Genomic DNA, 15,300 nt, shown 5'->3' with positions numbered 1-15,300 from the left:
GTGAGCTTTGCCGCGTTTTGCAATCTTTCTTTCCACGGTTGTTAAAGGGAATCACTGCGGTCCTTCGTCAACACGGTTCTCAAGGGAATCTGGCTTGGCTTGGGGGTCGCGTCATTCCCCCCGGGACACTGTGACCGTCGTAAATACGGAGTCTGTTGCCAAGAATTCCGTTGACGTGACCGTGGAGAGGCTGCAAGTGTGAGGAAAGGTCATAAGGTGCTTTTTTTCCCCGGTGGCAACACCGAAGGAGTGGTGGCAAGACAAGAGCCACTCGCATTAATGTCCTGTCTTTTTTATTATTATTTTTATTATTATTATTTGATAAATAATTCAAGGCAGGAAGCATACTTGAGTATACGTAGTCCCCAGCTTTCCATTTAGTGACCGTTCACGTAACCTGCAGCCATTTTTCACACTTCTGAGAGAGAGAGAGAGAGAGAGAGAGAGAAGTGATTCCCCTTTTGTGACCCGATGAGCAGTCAAGGAGGGGAAGAGTCACTCATTTAAGAATGGCAGTGATTTACTTAATGACGGCAGCAAAAAAAAGTCATAAAACGGGGCAGAACTCGCCAAAGTGTCTTCCCTTAGCCACATAAATGTTGGGGTTCCCATTGTGGGCATAACTTGAGGACTCCCTGCTACTGTTTCCCAGGTTCCCATGGTTTGCGGAGGCCAAACTTGGGGCAAATCTCTGCCCAGTCAACGCACTCCCACCCGACATGACAAAAGTTATGGGGGGGGGGGGAAGTCTCACCCCAACCTCCACCCCAAAGTCTCCCTCTCTTGAGAGTGTCCACTCTCTCTTCTCCCACCTCTGGTCTCTCCACAAGCTAAGCGAGTCTCGCATCCGCGACCATAGGTGCCTCAATGAGGACTAGCCGCCTTCGGGGTCTTTTCCCTCCCTCTCTCTGGCAGCGCTCCGCCGTCTCCCTGGCAACGCGCGCCCCCCCCCCGCGCGCGCGCTCCCATTGGCCGCCGCTATTCCCGCCCTCCCCGCAGCGCTCCCATTGGCGGGCGCCGAGAGGCGCCGAAGCGAGCGCTCCCATAGGCCGGGGCGGCTGCCCGTCTCGCGCGGGGCCGGAGGGGCGGGGGTTCCGGTTCCGGTGTGGAGGCGGCGGCAGCAGCAGCAGCAGCAGCAGCAGCAGCAGCAGCAGCGCTGGCGGCCAAGCGAGCGTCGGAGGGGGCCGGGCCCAGCGCGGCGAGGACAACACGCCAGGCCCGCTCCCGCCCGGCAGGCAGCCCGCCATGAGGCGGCGTCGGCGGGAGCAGCAGCATCAGCCGCCCCTCGAGCCCTGAAGGCAGCCGAGCGCCGTAGGCCCCGACCCGCCTGAGGGGGAGCCGGCCCAGCCATGGACAACCAGGTGAGGAGGAGCAGGAATAGGAGGAGGCCCCGCCCTTTCCCCCCCTCCCGGGAATGGGCGGGGCCGGCCTTCATTGGGCGCGCGGCGGCCACGCCCACCCTCTTCGGAAAGGGGCGGGGTTTGGGCAGCGAGCCACGAGGCTGGCCACGCCCACCAAGGTCCTCATGCAGCCCCTCCTCCCCCCGCCTGCCTTTTGTTTTGGGGGGCGGCCGGGGGGGGGAGATGAATAGGGTGCCCTCCCCTTTGAAAGATGGGGAAGGGGGGGAAGCACCTGCCCCGGTGGGAGGAGAGGGGAGGGGCCTGCCCACCTGAAGGGGCGTGGCTTCCTCAAGGCAGGGAAAGGAGAATAGATAGAATCGAAATAGAATTGAATAGGATAATAAGAGACTCTTAACAAGAATAGAATAGAGAAGAAGAATGGGGGCTGGAATAGAAATAGAACAGTAGCAGAGTTGGAAGGGGCCTTGGAGGTCATCTAGTCCAACCCCTTGCTCAGGCAGGAGGCCTGTACTAGGGATTCGAACCACCGAACCGCTGACCTTTCTGATCGGCAAGCGCAGTGTCTTGGCCACTGAGCCACATACTAATAAGAGACTCTAATAAGAATAGAAAAGAGAAGAGAAAGAGGATAGGGAATGGAATAGAAATAGAAAAATAAACAGTAACAGAGTTAGAAGGGAGCTTGGAGGTCATCTAGTCCCACCCCATACTCAGGCAGGAGGCCTGTACTAGGGATTCGAACCACCGAACTGCTGACCTTTCTGATCGGCAAGCGCGGTGTCTTGGCCACTGAGCCACGTAATAATAAGAGACTATAATTGGAGAAGAGAAGAGAAGGAGGATAGGGAATGGAATAGAAATAGAAAAATAAACAGTAACAGAGTTAGAAGGGAGCTTGGAGGTCATCTAGTCCCACCCCATACTCAGGCAGGAGGCCTGTACTAGGGATTCGAACTGCCAGCCTTTCTGATTGACAAGGTCAGTGTGTCTTAGTTACAGAGCCACCTAATAATAATAGATTATAATAAGAATAGAATAGGGAAGAGAAGAAGAACAGGGAATAGAAATTAAACAGTAACAGAGCTGGAAGGGAACTTGGAGGTCATCTAGTCCGACCCCCTGCTCAAGCAGGAGGGCTGTACTAGTGATTCGAACTGCCGACCTTTCTGATCGACAGGCTCAGCGTCTTAGCCACTGAGACACCTAATAAGAATAATAACTATAATCAGAGTAGAACAGATTATAAAATAACCTGGAAGGGACCTTGGAGGTCCTCTAGTCCAGCTCCCTGTTCAAGGGGAGGGAGGGGAGCAGAGGCTCTTCCACTCATTCACCACCACCACCCCCATATTGCCTGCAGCTTCCTTCCCCTCCCATTGCATTTGGGGATGGCTGCCCACTCACCCACCCACTCATTCTGCACATCAGTCCCGGCATCTGCAGCCAGCCCTAGGCCGATCCTGATGTTCCCTTGCAACCTGGTGCAGCTGGGTGAGAGTAGGTGTGTCTGACGTGAAGGCTTTTGCATCAGAGCCCATGAGGCTTCGGGACGCTGAGAAAAAGTGCAGAGAAGAGCAACTGAGAGGATTAAAGGCCCCCGAGGCGACAGCGTAGAGCCCGGTCTGTGGACAGAGACTGGTCTGAAGCATGCTGGCAACGGGTCAGTGCCAACACGTGGAGCCTTGTCTGCGGGATGCAGGCAATATGGAAAACCCTCTGATCTACGGGAAAACCTTTCTCCATGGAGCCAGTCCCTGGTGCCCAAAAGGTTGCGGTCATTGGTGTGGAGAAAATAAGGACTAGAGGGGACCTGACAGCAATATTCCAATATCTGAGGGGCTGCCCCAAAGAGGAAGGGGTCATCATCTTCTCCAGAGCACCAGAAGGCAAGAAGCCACGGGTGGAAACTCACCCAAAAAAGAAGCAATCTGGAACTAAGGAGAAACATCTTAACAGTGAGAACAATTAACCAGTGGAACAGCTTGCCACCAGAAGTCATGCTCTGTCACTGGAGGCTTTCAAGAAGAGACTGGACAGCCATTGGTCTGAAATGGTCTAGGGTCTCCTGCTTGAGCAGGGGGTTGGATTAGATGACCTCCAAGGTCCCTTCCAGCTCTCTTCTGATTGATTGGTTGATTCAAGTAATCCTCGATTTACAACCACAACGGAGCCCCAAATCTCTGTTGTTACGTGGGACGTTTCTTCAGTGAGTTTCGCCCCGTTTTACAACTTTCCTTGCCACAGTAAGTCAATCACCGCAGTTGACAAGTTACTAACCTGGCCGTTAAGTGGATCTGGCTCCTCCTATTAACTTTGCGGTTCAGAAGGTCGCAGAAGGGGGTCACCCGATCCCGGGATGCAGGGAAGGTGATAAACATGGACCAGTGGCCGAGCATCTGAATCCTGGGGAGGCTGTAAAAGTCGTAACGATGAAAAAACGGCCCTAAGTTACATTTTTTTTTTTGAGCCCCGCTGTAACTTTGAAGGGTCACCAGACGAACTGTTGTTAAGTCGAGAACTGCCTGTAGTAGGACCACGCTGACTTAACTGCCGCTGTTGTTGGGTGAGTCCCGGGATCGCCATTTGCGATCTCCCGCCAGCTTCCCCATTGGTCACCGTGCTGATTGCCAAGCACATGAATGGCAATCGCATATTGCTGGGCAATGCTACAATGGGCCACAACTTCGAGTTGTCGCTCCACAGTTCAGTGCGGCACCTTCAGGTCAGGGGTGAAATCCCAGCGGGTTCTGAGCGGTTCTGGAGAACCAGTAGCGGAAACTTTGATTAGTTCGGAGGACCGGCAAATGCCACTCCGGCTGGGAGTGGGCAGGGAATGGGGATTTTGCAGTATCCTTCCCCCTGCCACGCCCACCCTCCAAGCCCCGCCTCCAGAACCGGTAGTAAAAAAAAAATGAATTTCACTACTGCTTCAGATGGTCACTAAACAAGGGGTCGTCCCGTCCCCCCCTTGCAAAGGTGGGGAGCAGGTAACTCTGTTAAGACATATAAACTCTACACAGTTGCAATTTGTGCCAATTTGATCAGCTGCAAATAATGGCTTGTAAGCAGCCCTGGGTTTGCCTATCACAGTGTTTCTCAACCTTGGTGACTTGAAATCCACAGGACTTCAAGTCACCAAGGTTGAGAAACACTGACCTATCATAGCAAAGGAGGTTAGGGTATTGCAGGAGCTTAGAATAGCAGAGTTGGAAGGGGCCTTGTGGGCCATCTCGTCCCAGCCCTCTGCTGAAGCAGGAAACCCTCACCCATTCCAGACCAATAGTTGTCCAGTCTCTTCTTAAAATCCTGCAGTGATGAAGCAACCACAACGTCTGGTGGCAAGCTGTTTCACTGGTTAATCGTTCTCACTGTCAGGAAGTTTCGCCTTAATTCCAAGTTTCTTTTTCTCCATCAGTTCCCATCCGCTGTTCCTTGTCTGGCCCTCAGGTGCCTTGGAGAACAGCTCGACCCCCTTCCTCCTCTCTGTGGCAGCCCCTCAAGTATTGGAAGGTTTGCCAGGTTCGCCTGGTGCACCAGTTGCGTCCCTACCTGAACCGGGAGGCCCTCACAACAGTCACTCGCGTCCTTGTGACCTCTAGACTGGACTACTGCAACGTGCTCTACATGGGGCAGCCCTTGAAGAGTATTCGGAGACTTCAGCTTGTCCAGAATGCAGCCGCGCGAGCGATCGTGGGTGCACCTCGGTTCACCCACGTAACACCTATCCTCCGCGAGCTGCACTGGCTGCCTATTGGTCTCCGGATACGCTTCAAGGCGCTAGTCGTCACTTATAAAGCCCTTCATGGTATTGGACCTGGGTACTTGAGAGACCACCTCCTGCCATTCACCTCCAATAGACCGATTAGATCCCACAGATTAGGCCTCCTCCGAATTCCATCCGCCGGCCAGTGTTGACTGGCGACTACCCGGAGGAGAGCCTTCTCTGTGGCTGCCCCAGCCCTTTGGAACGAACTCCCCGTGGAGATTCGAACCCTCACCACCCTCCAGGCCTTCCGCAAGGCCCTTAAAACCTGGCTGTTCCGACAGGCCTGGGGCTAAAGAGCTGTTGCCCCCGTCTCGAATGGTATGACTGCTGTGTGTTTTTTAAATTATGTATTGTTATGCTTTGTTTTTTTAAATTTTTGTCTGTATTCCCCTTCCCTGGCTGAGTTGTGAGCTGCCCTGAGTCCCCTTCGGGGGAAAAGGGCAGCATATAAATGTAATAAACTGAACTGAACTGAACTGAGAGAGAGTTGAGCCTTCTGGTTACTGTAATGAAGAAGAGAAGTTATTTAGCTGCATATCGATTGTATTTGTGCCGTTCCTTCCAACTCTTATAAGCACCCGGGGCATCTCGGATCTGCGAAACGAGGGAAAGGTTGCATCAACATTCAAACTCTAAGCATCTTTGGGTACGCAAGGTAGATATTTATAAAAGTTGAAGCATGGGATCTTTGTCGGACATCCAAAGCTAGAATTTGGGCTATCCGTGGGGGAGCCAAAAAAACCCCCCAAATTGAGGGGCCTACAGCGAAAGGCCAGCCAATGATATTAAATTCAGCTGTGAAGACACCGAGGCCCATCCTCCTTTTTTTTTTTAACCGTTCCACCAATATTCGTGCCAGAAAACCTCTTAACAGTTGTGCAACATCTGTTCTCACCCTTCCATACGTGCCTGGCCGGCTTTTGAGTTGAGTTCGTATCTTCCACCTGACAGCCGAGTGTTGGTTTCATGTCAGTTTATCCTACTGCCCCACCACGGGGGCAGTTCAGGAGCAGGGACCTCAGATCATCCTCACCTTACGAGCACAAAAGTTTTGGTTGCCAAGCCAGGCGGTCGTTAAAGTCAGCTTTATCCCATGTCACGACCTCTCTTGCCACCAGTATTAAGTGAGCCGCTGCCGCTGTTAAGTTAGTAAAACGGTTGTGAAGCGAATCCGAAGGTCGCAGAAGGTGGTGACGTTAATTCTGCAACCTTCGTAGACACGAATCTGTTTTCGTGGCTGTTGTCACCACGAACAAGTCCCTCAACCTGAGGCCTACTTGTATTTCTGAACAGACCATCCACTCCTAAACTCTTTTTTTTTATTACCGTATTTTTTGGAGTATAAGACGCACCTTTTTGTCTCAAAAAAAAAAGGCTGAAAATCTGGGTGCGTCTTATACATCAAAGACAGCATTTTTTGCCTCCCTTAAGCCCCGCCCCTTCACCAAAATGGCCGTGCGTACCCTTAGGGAGGCTTTCCGAGAGCTCCTGGGGGCTGGGGAGGGCCGTTTCTCCCCCCCGCCCGCCCGCCCGCCCCAGCAGCACTCCATAAGCCTCCATAAGACTATGCATGCCATTTTTTTTTTGACAAAAAACCGTTTTCACAAGAAAAGGCTGTTTTTTGCTCTTTTCCCTCCTCCCCCCCCCCAGCACTCTGCAAGCCCCCCAAAGGCTATTCATGCCTTTTTTTTAAAAAATGGCCATTTTTTGGAGATTTGCAGAGTGCAATAACTTTTTTTTTTCCCTTTTGGAAAGCTCTTTAACTGATTGATGAGAATTAGATTGATCAAGTGCTGTGCCAGCAGAAACAAAGTCTTAGGTGCTGCAGATTGTCAGCGATTTCCTTCTCCAGCACATGGATAAAATACACCTGGAAACATCTACTACCTACCTACTCTCTCTCTCTCCCTACCTACCTACTGTATGTCTTTCTCTCTCTCTCACTCTCTCTCTCTCTCTCTCTCTCCCTCTCTCCCTCCCTCCCTCTCTCCCTACCGACCTACTCTATTTCTCTCTCTTTCTCTCTCTACTTACCTACCAATCTACCTACTCTCTCTCTCCCTACCTATCTACTGTATTTCTCTATCTCTTTCTATTTCTCTCTCTCTCTATCCTTCTACCTACACCCTCTCTCTCTTTCTGTCTATCAACCTACTCTATCTCTCTATCTCTATTTCTCTCTCTCTCTCTATCCCTTTATCTACCTCCCTAACTACTCTCTCTCTCTCTCCCTACCTACCTGCTTTTAGGCATCTACTTTCTCAGGTGAGGAAATGGTTTAGTCCCTGGGCTGCAAAGGGCCCTCCTGAGGCTATCTGCTCTGGGCTAATCTCTCCGTTCCTGCAAACTCGTGGTAACGTATCCCCAAAGTGGCAGAAAAGACTTTAACAACTTGAAGAATGTGGGTCCACTCGGTTTGTTGTTGTTGTTTTTTGAGCTGCTTTGCTGTGCTGCTAGAAGAGCTAAGAAAATCCAAGGTGCACTTTTGACTCCCAACCACACGGTGTGTGTTTGTGTGTGTGTTGTAAATAGTCCCATTTCACAGTTGGAAGAGGGAACGCCTTCAGGCACTGGATCTGTCCTCTGGACGGAGCCCTTTACTGAGAGATCGACCTGCAGTTTGTGCGTGAGAAATTAATGTCCAGTAGGCTTTCTATCTTTCCAATAATTGAGTGGGGCCCAGATCCTGAATGTTAGGTTCTCAAATCAGGTTTTTTTTTCCTGAAGGAGCATCCTTCGGCTAAGCTGTCGCGTGAGCCGCCAAGCTCCCAGCCAGTTGGGAAAAGCTGGTTTTAAGCCAAGGAATTGAATCGTCTTTCTTGTCTTTCCTGAACTATAGACCAGCGATCACCAACTGGTGGTCCGGGAGGAAACGTTGGTGGTCCGCAGAAGAATTATTTGCATTTTTTATATTGCATTAAATCAGGGGTCCTCAAACTACGGCCCCTGGGACGGATACGTGCAATGAACGCTTGTGTTGCTGCAGAGAGTCTCCCCCTTCGGGGTCTCTTGGGGCGGGTCGGAGGAAGGCAGAAATTCCGACTTAGCATCTGCTTCGGCCTCCTGGCGAAGAGTCGGAGGGCCTCATTCCAGTGGGACTGCATCATGGCCTGGAACTGGCTGACCATCTCAGCCCCGCTGAGCCTCCAGGCACTGGCACTGAGCCTTGCACTCCCACAGGTCTTCCCTCTGCTTGGAAAGCCTATGCTGGTAGTCCTCAGTGAGGTGCTTCTACTCTGTCAGATCCAATTTGAACCCAGCTGTTTTTGCCAATTCTTTCTCCTGGTGGCTGCTTAGCTCCAGCAACTGCTTCCTGTTGGGGCCCTAAGGAGCTCGGGTGGGCAGGCGAGGGCCAAGGAGAGGCCGGAGAGGCGCCCCTCGACGTGAGTGACATCGAATTAGCCACACTCACCCAGTCACATGACCACCTAACCACGCGCACCCAGCCGGTCATTAGGCAGATCATATTAGTGGTCCGCGGGATTTTAAAAAGAAAGTCACTGTTGCAGTTCACCAGCTGGATCTAACAGTCAAGGTGTTTTTGCCTCCCTCCCTCCCTCTCTTCCTTTGCCCCTCCCCTCCCACACCCCCTTCCCCCTTCCCAGTGTACAGTCCAGGTGAAGTTGGAGCTCGGACACCGTGCCCAGCTGCGCAAGAAGCCCACCACAGAGGGCTTCACCCACGACTGGATGGTGTTCGTACGAGGCCCGGAACAGTTTGAGATTCAGCACTTTGTGGAGAGGGTGGTCTTCCGTCTCCATCAGAGCTTCCCTAAACCAAAACGTGGTGAGTGAGCGAGCGAGCAATCGATCGTGGCTGCCTGGGGGGTCCCAAGAGGCAACCTAGAAGTAAGGAGGGATTTTTTCCTGTCCGTGAGAACCATCAACCCATGGAAGAGAAGTTGCCTCCGGAGGTTGTGGGAGCTCCTGGAGGCTTTCAAGGGGAGACTGGGCTGCCCACAGTCAGAAATGGCGTAAGACGGTGAACCTATGGCACGCAGGCCACAGGTGGCACACGGAGCCATTTGTCAGGGCACGCGAGGTGTTGCCCTGTCAGCTCCAGCGTGCCTGTGTGCGCCAGACACCTGACTTTGGCCTTCATTTTCGGACGTTTTTCGTCCTCTGAAGCCTCCGGAGGGCGAAAAACAACCCAACGTGCAAACCGGAAGTTCGGGAGCTGATTTCCGTTTGCGTATTGGGCCGTTCTTCTCCCGTCATAGAAAGCCTCTGGAGCCTAGGGAGGGCGGAAAAGGGGGGGGTCCATCGCGTGCCAAAAGCGGGGGGAGGGTAGAGGTCGCATGCGTGGGGCCGGGGGTTGCTCACACATGCAGGGGGGGGCAGCCCCACATGATCATCCTCCGCTCCCCTGGCTTTTGGCACACAATGGGGAAAAGGTTAGCCATCACTGGTGTAGGGTCTCCCGCTGGGCAGGAGGACTAGATGACCTTTAATGTCCCTTCTGTACTCTGTAGAAACAGTTTGTGGCTTCCCTCCAGAAGCTCAAACTCTGGAAGTTTTCAAGAAGAGGCTGGAGTGGCCTCTGTCCGGTCTTTTCTGACTCTGTTGATGTGAGGGCGAACCATTTGGGCACCAAGTGGCACTGAAAAGGGAGTACCGTATTTTTCAGAGTATAAGACGCACCCTCCCCCCCCCCCAAAAGAGGGTGAAAATTGGGGTGTGTCTTATACACTGAATGTAGCCCCCACCACCCCCTTTGGCCTCTGCCTCCCAGCAATTTACCTCTTTGCACCAAACGGGGAAAATGGGGATTGGGGAGGCTGAAATTGAAAGTGAAACTTGCTGTTTGCTCCAAGGAGGCAAATTGTCTGGGAGGCAGAGGCAGAATTTTTATTTCCTTGCGCTAATCAGGATGTTTACTGCAAGGAGGTAAGTCAATAACTATAAATGCCTGTAGAATGTTCAAATTATTAGACTTATTTTTCAAAGACTGCTTTATCATTATTATTATTATCCCAGACAACTTAACAAAATGAAGAAGCTTTTTTAAAACAAAATGCTTGATCTGAAGAGGCCTCTGTGTTCTTTTTCCTTCTTTTAAATAGCAGAGAATGAGTTTCCGGTGCATGCATGCACGCCAGCCAGCAGGGTTCCCAGTTACTGCCTCACATGCACACGTGCGGCTCAGCTGGTCGGTGCGCATGCTCGCACTGGAAAACGGAAGACCAGGTCTTCCATTTCCGGCACTGCCGGACACACAAAGGCCACCTGATCTTCCCTTGCGCGACAGAAACCCAGAAGAGGAAGGGGCGATGCTGCGCATGCCAGGCAACATGCCTCCGTGTGCCGTGTGTTTACGACCTTTCTCGCCAGTCGTTAAGTGAATCACTGCAGTGGATAAGTTAGCCACACGTTAACTGAACCTGGCAACTGTCATAAGTGCGAGCCCAGTTGCCCAGGGTCTGGATTTGAGTCGCGTGACGATGGGGGTGCTGCGAGGGCCGTAGCTTGTGGGAAACAGTCATAAGTAACTTTTTTTTCCAGAGCCCTCAAACGGTCACTAAGTGAACTGCCGGGTATTTGCCTGCAGCTCCTTATTATGGGTAGTAAAGAGTGTGGCGCTTCGGCCCCACCGTTGTGATTCTCCTGCCTGCCGTTCTCCTGCTTTTTTTACTCTGGTGCTGCTGGGGAGGTTTGATAACGCTCCTTTTTTGCTTCTCTCTCTCTTCTCCCCCCCCCCCCCAGTTTGCAAAGAGCCCCCTTACAAAGTGGAGGAGTCCGGCTACGCGGGGTTCATTATGCCCATTGAGGTCTACTTCAAGAATAAGGTATCCTTTTATTTTCCTCCTCCTCCTCCTCCTTGCATTTCATCTCCTGGCCAACCCCCGGGAACCCCTGTCACCTTCCTGTTTCATATCCTTTACGCCCATTTCTTGCCTTCTAAATCTGAGGCAAGATGCGGATGGACAGAAAACGTCCTCTTTTTTTCCCCCTAAGACATCTGTTTAGGCCAGGGGGTCGGCAACCTGCAGCTCTGGAGCCGCAGGTGGCTCTTTCTTTCTTTTTTAAAAATATATTTTTATTCTTTTTTAAGCGAAACAACACATGCAAAGCAAGAGCAGAACAAAGAGCGACTTTCCTCCCTTTCATCAAGCATGTCGTTTGGTTACAGGTTTCAGTTTAGGACTAACATCACTGGTTTACATTAAACATAACTGGATATTTTGCTGTCATTGGGCATTATGTATTAAAATTACCATTAATATTCTTTCATTTGTAACAATCCTTGTTTCCTTGGATTCATAATTATCAAATAACAATGAGTCTTTAAAATATAGTATCACCTATCTCTAAGAAGGAAGCAAGTGGCTCTTTCATCCCTCTGTTGCGGCTCCACAATTGGCTTTGGGTTAGGGAAGGTAGGGGGAAAAGGACGCCACTCTAGGAGGAGACTCTATGGTGGGGGAACCAGACTTCCGCTCAGCTCCAGAATTGAACTAGGGGAGGGGGCTTCCAGTTAGGACCTTTGTGGCTCTTTGGGTGTTTTTAAGGTCGCCAATAGCAATAGCAGTTAGACTTATATACCGCTTCATAGGGCTTTCAGCCCTCTCTAAGCGGTTTACAGAGTCAGCATATCGCCCCCAACAACAATCCGGGTCCTCATTTTACCCACCTCGGAAGGATGGAAGGCTGAGTCAACCTTGAGCCGGTGAGATTAGAACCGCAGAACTGCAGAACTGCAGTCAGCTGAAGTAGCCTGCAGTGCTGCATTTAACCACTGCGCCACCTCGGCTCCTGGTTTAGGCATTCCAGCTCTGATCTCCCCCCCCCCCCCAGTGCAGATCATTCTGGAAGGAGATAGGATCCTTTGTTCTTTCTCACCCCAAATTCATGACCTTCTGTTTTCTCCCTGCCTTTCGTTGTCTCCTGCTTTTGGGGGGGAGGGAGGGTTGGACTAGATGACCTACAAGGTCCCTTGCAACTCTCTTAATCTGAATATTTCCTTCTGGCCAACCCCAGGAACCAATTTTACCTTCCAAGTCAAGATACGGATGAACAGGAAACTTTGCCCTTTTCCTAAAACCATCATGACTACCATGTCCCCCCCCCCCCCAAAAAAAATAAGACCCAACTGGGAAATAATCCCTAGCATGATTTTTTTTCAGGATGCTTGTAATATAAGCCCTACCCCCCAAAATAAGCCCCAGTTACGATTGTCAGCCAGATGGATACATTGAGGTACTCTACTTTTCTGAAACTAAGACCTACCTGGAAAATAAACCTTAATACGTGTCTTTTGGAGCAAAAAAATAATATAAGATCCGGTCTTATTTTCTGGTAAACCCTGGTGTGTATGATTAGTTCATACTCTGATCGATCCCACCTGTGCTGATCATTCTGGAAGGAGACAGCAGGATTCTTCCCTCTTTCCCACCCCAAATTAATTAATGTGCCTCTGGGAAAATAGCAATAGCACTTAGACTTCTATACTGCTTCACAGTCTCCACAGCCCTCTCCAAGCAGTTTACAGAGTCAGCCTCTTGCTCCTTCCTTCCTTCCTTCCTTCCTTCCTTCGCACTTAGAATTATATATTATATGCACAGAATTATAATTATATTTCCAGCCCCCTCTAAGTGGTTTATAGTCAGCCTCTTCCTTCCTTCCTTCCTTCCTTCCTTCCCTCCCTCCCTCCTTCCTTCCTTCCTTCCTTAACACTTAGATTTATATACTGCTTCATAGTGCTTTCCAGTTCTGGTTTATACTCAGCCCCTTCCTTCCTTCCTTCCTTCTTTCCTTTCCACTTAGATTTCTATACTGCTTCATAGTGCTTCACAGCCCTCTCTAAGCGGTTTACAGAGTCAGCCACTTGTTCCGTCCTTCCTTCATTCCTTCCTTCCTTCCTTCCTTCCTTTCCACTTAGATTTCTATACTGCTTCATAGTGCTTCACAGCCCTCTCTAAGCGGTTTACAGAGTCAGCCTCTTGCTCCTTCCTTCCTTCCTTCCTTCCTTCCTTCCTTCCTTCCTTCGCACTTAGAATTATATATTATATGCACAGAATTATAATTATATTTCCAGCCCCCTCTAAGTGGTTTATAGTCAGCCTCTTCCTTCCTTCCTTCCTTCCTTCCCTCCCTCCCTCCTTCCTTCCTTCCTTCCTTAACACTTAGATTTATATACTGCTTCATAGTGCTTTCCAGTTCTGGTTTATACTCAGCCCCTTCCTTCCTTCCTTCCTTCCTTCTTTCCTTTCCACTTAGATTTCTATACTGCTTCATAGTGCTTCACAGCCCTCTCTAAGCGGTTTACAGAGTCAGCCACTTGTTCCGTCCTTCCTTCATTCCTTCCTTCCTTCCTTCCTTCCTTTCCACTTAGATTTCTATACTGCTTCATAGTGCTTCACAGCCCTCTCTAAGCGGTTTACAGAGTCAGCCACTTGTTCCGTCCTTCCTTCCTTCCTTCCTTCCTTCCTTCCTTCCTTCCTTCCTTCCTTCCTTCCCACTTAGAATTATATATTATATGCACAGAATTATAATTATATTTCCAGCCCCCTCTAAGTGGTTTATACTCAGCCCCTTCCTTCCTTCCTTCCTTCCTTCACACTCAGACTTACATAACGCTTCATAGTGCTCTCCAGCCCTGGTTTATAGTCAGCTCCTTCCTTCCTTCCTTCCTTCCTTCCTTCCTTCCTTCTTTCCTTTCCACTTAGATTTCTATACTGCTTCATAGTGCTTCACAGCCCTCTCTAAGCGGTTTACAGAGTCAGCCACTTGTTCCGTCCTTCCTTCCTCCCTTCCTTCCTTCTTTCCTTTCCACTTAGATTTCTATACTGCTTCATAGTGCTTCACAGCCCTCTCTAAGCGGTTTACAGAGTCAGCCACTTGTTCCGTCCTTCCTTCCTTCCTTCCTTCCTTCCTTCCCACTTAGAATTATATATTATATGCACAGAATTATAATTATATTTCCAGCCCCCTCTAAGTGGTTTATACTCAGCCCCTTCCTTCCTTCCTTCCTTCCTTCCTTCACACTCAGACTTACATAACGCTTCATAGTGCTCTCCAGCCCTGGTTTATAGTCAGCTCCTTCCTTCCTTCCTTCCTTCCTTCCTTCTTTCCTTTCCACTTAGATTTCTATACTGCTTCATAGTGCTTCACAGCCCTCTCTAAGCGGTTTACAGAGTCAGCCACTTGTTCCGTCCTTCCTTCCTCCCTTCCTTCCTTCTTTCCTTTCCACTTAGATTTCTATACTGCTTCATAGTGCTTCACAGCCCTCTCTAAGCGGTTTACAGAGTCAGCCACTTGTTCCGTCCTTCCTTCCTTCCTTCCTTCCTTCCTTCCTTCCTTCCTTCCTTCCTTCACACTTAGAATTATATATTATATGCACAGAATTATAATTATATTTCCAGCCCCCTCTAAGTGGTTTATAGTCAGCCTCTTCCTTCCTTCCTTCCTTCCTTCCTTCCCTCCCTCCCTCCCTCCCTCCCTCCTTCCTTCCTTCCTTCCTTAACACTTAGATTTATATACTGCTTCATAGTGCTTTCCAGTTCTGGTTTATACTCAGCCCCTTCCTTCCTTCCTTCTTTCCTTTCCACTTAGATTTCTATACTGCTTCATAGTGCTTCACAGCCCTCTCTAAGCGGTTTACAGAGTCAGCCACTTGTTCCGTCCTTCCTTCCTTCCTTCCTTCCTTCCTTCCTTCCTTCACACTTAGAATTATATATTATATGCACAGAATTATAATTATATTTCCAGCCCCCTTGAAGTGGTTTATAGTCAGCCTCTTCTTCCTTCCTTCCTTCCCTCCCTCTCTCCCTCCCTCCCTCCCTCCCTCCTTCCTTCACACTTAGATTTATATACCGCTTCATAGTGCTTTCCAGTTCTGGTTTATACTCAGCCCCTTCCTTCCTTCCTTCCTTCCTTCCTTCCTTCCTTCCTTCCTTCCCACTTAAATTTCTATACTGCTTCACAGCCCTCTCTAAGCGGTTTACAGAGTCAGCCTCTTACCCCCCCACAATCTAAGTCCTCCTTTTACTGGACTTGGACGGAAGGCCGAGTCAACCTGGAGCCTGGTGAGATTCGATCTGCCCAACTGCTGTCAGCAGAAGCAGCCTGCAGTACTGCACTCTGACCACTGGGCCACCCGGGCTCATTAGATGAGCCCTTAACCTCAAAGCTCATGTCCGAAATGTTTTGGGCAAGCGAGTTTTAAAAGAAAGAA

General features: G+C 50.2%; 1 protein-coding gene across 1 annotated transcript in view; it reads left to right on the top strand.

Annotated features, from left to right (window-relative positions):
• Positions 1-1,045: 1,045 nt before the first annotated feature.
• The window catches only part of MLLT1 (MLLT1 super elongation complex subunit), a 38,065-nt gene continuing 23,810 nt past the window's right edge, over positions 1,046-15,300 (top strand). The window contains exons 1-3 of the mRNA XM_032239172.1: positions 1,046-1,361; positions 8,733-8,913; positions 10,830-10,912. Of these exons, the coding sequence (XP_032095063.1) occupies positions 1,350-1,361; positions 8,733-8,913; positions 10,830-10,912 (276 nt within the window). The 5' untranslated portion in view covers positions 1,046-1,349. The remainder of the gene's footprint in view (positions 1,362-8,732; positions 8,914-10,829; positions 10,913-15,300) is intronic.

This window comes from Thamnophis elegans, chromosome 1 (assembly GCF_009769535.1).
Source record: "Thamnophis elegans isolate rThaEle1 chromosome 1, rThaEle1.pri, whole genome shotgun sequence".
Lineage (NCBI taxonomy): Eukaryota > Metazoa > Chordata > Lepidosauria > Squamata > Colubridae > Thamnophis > Thamnophis elegans.
The sequence above is the reverse complement of the archived record's forward strand: the minus strand, read 5'-3'. Positions and strand labels throughout refer to the sequence as shown.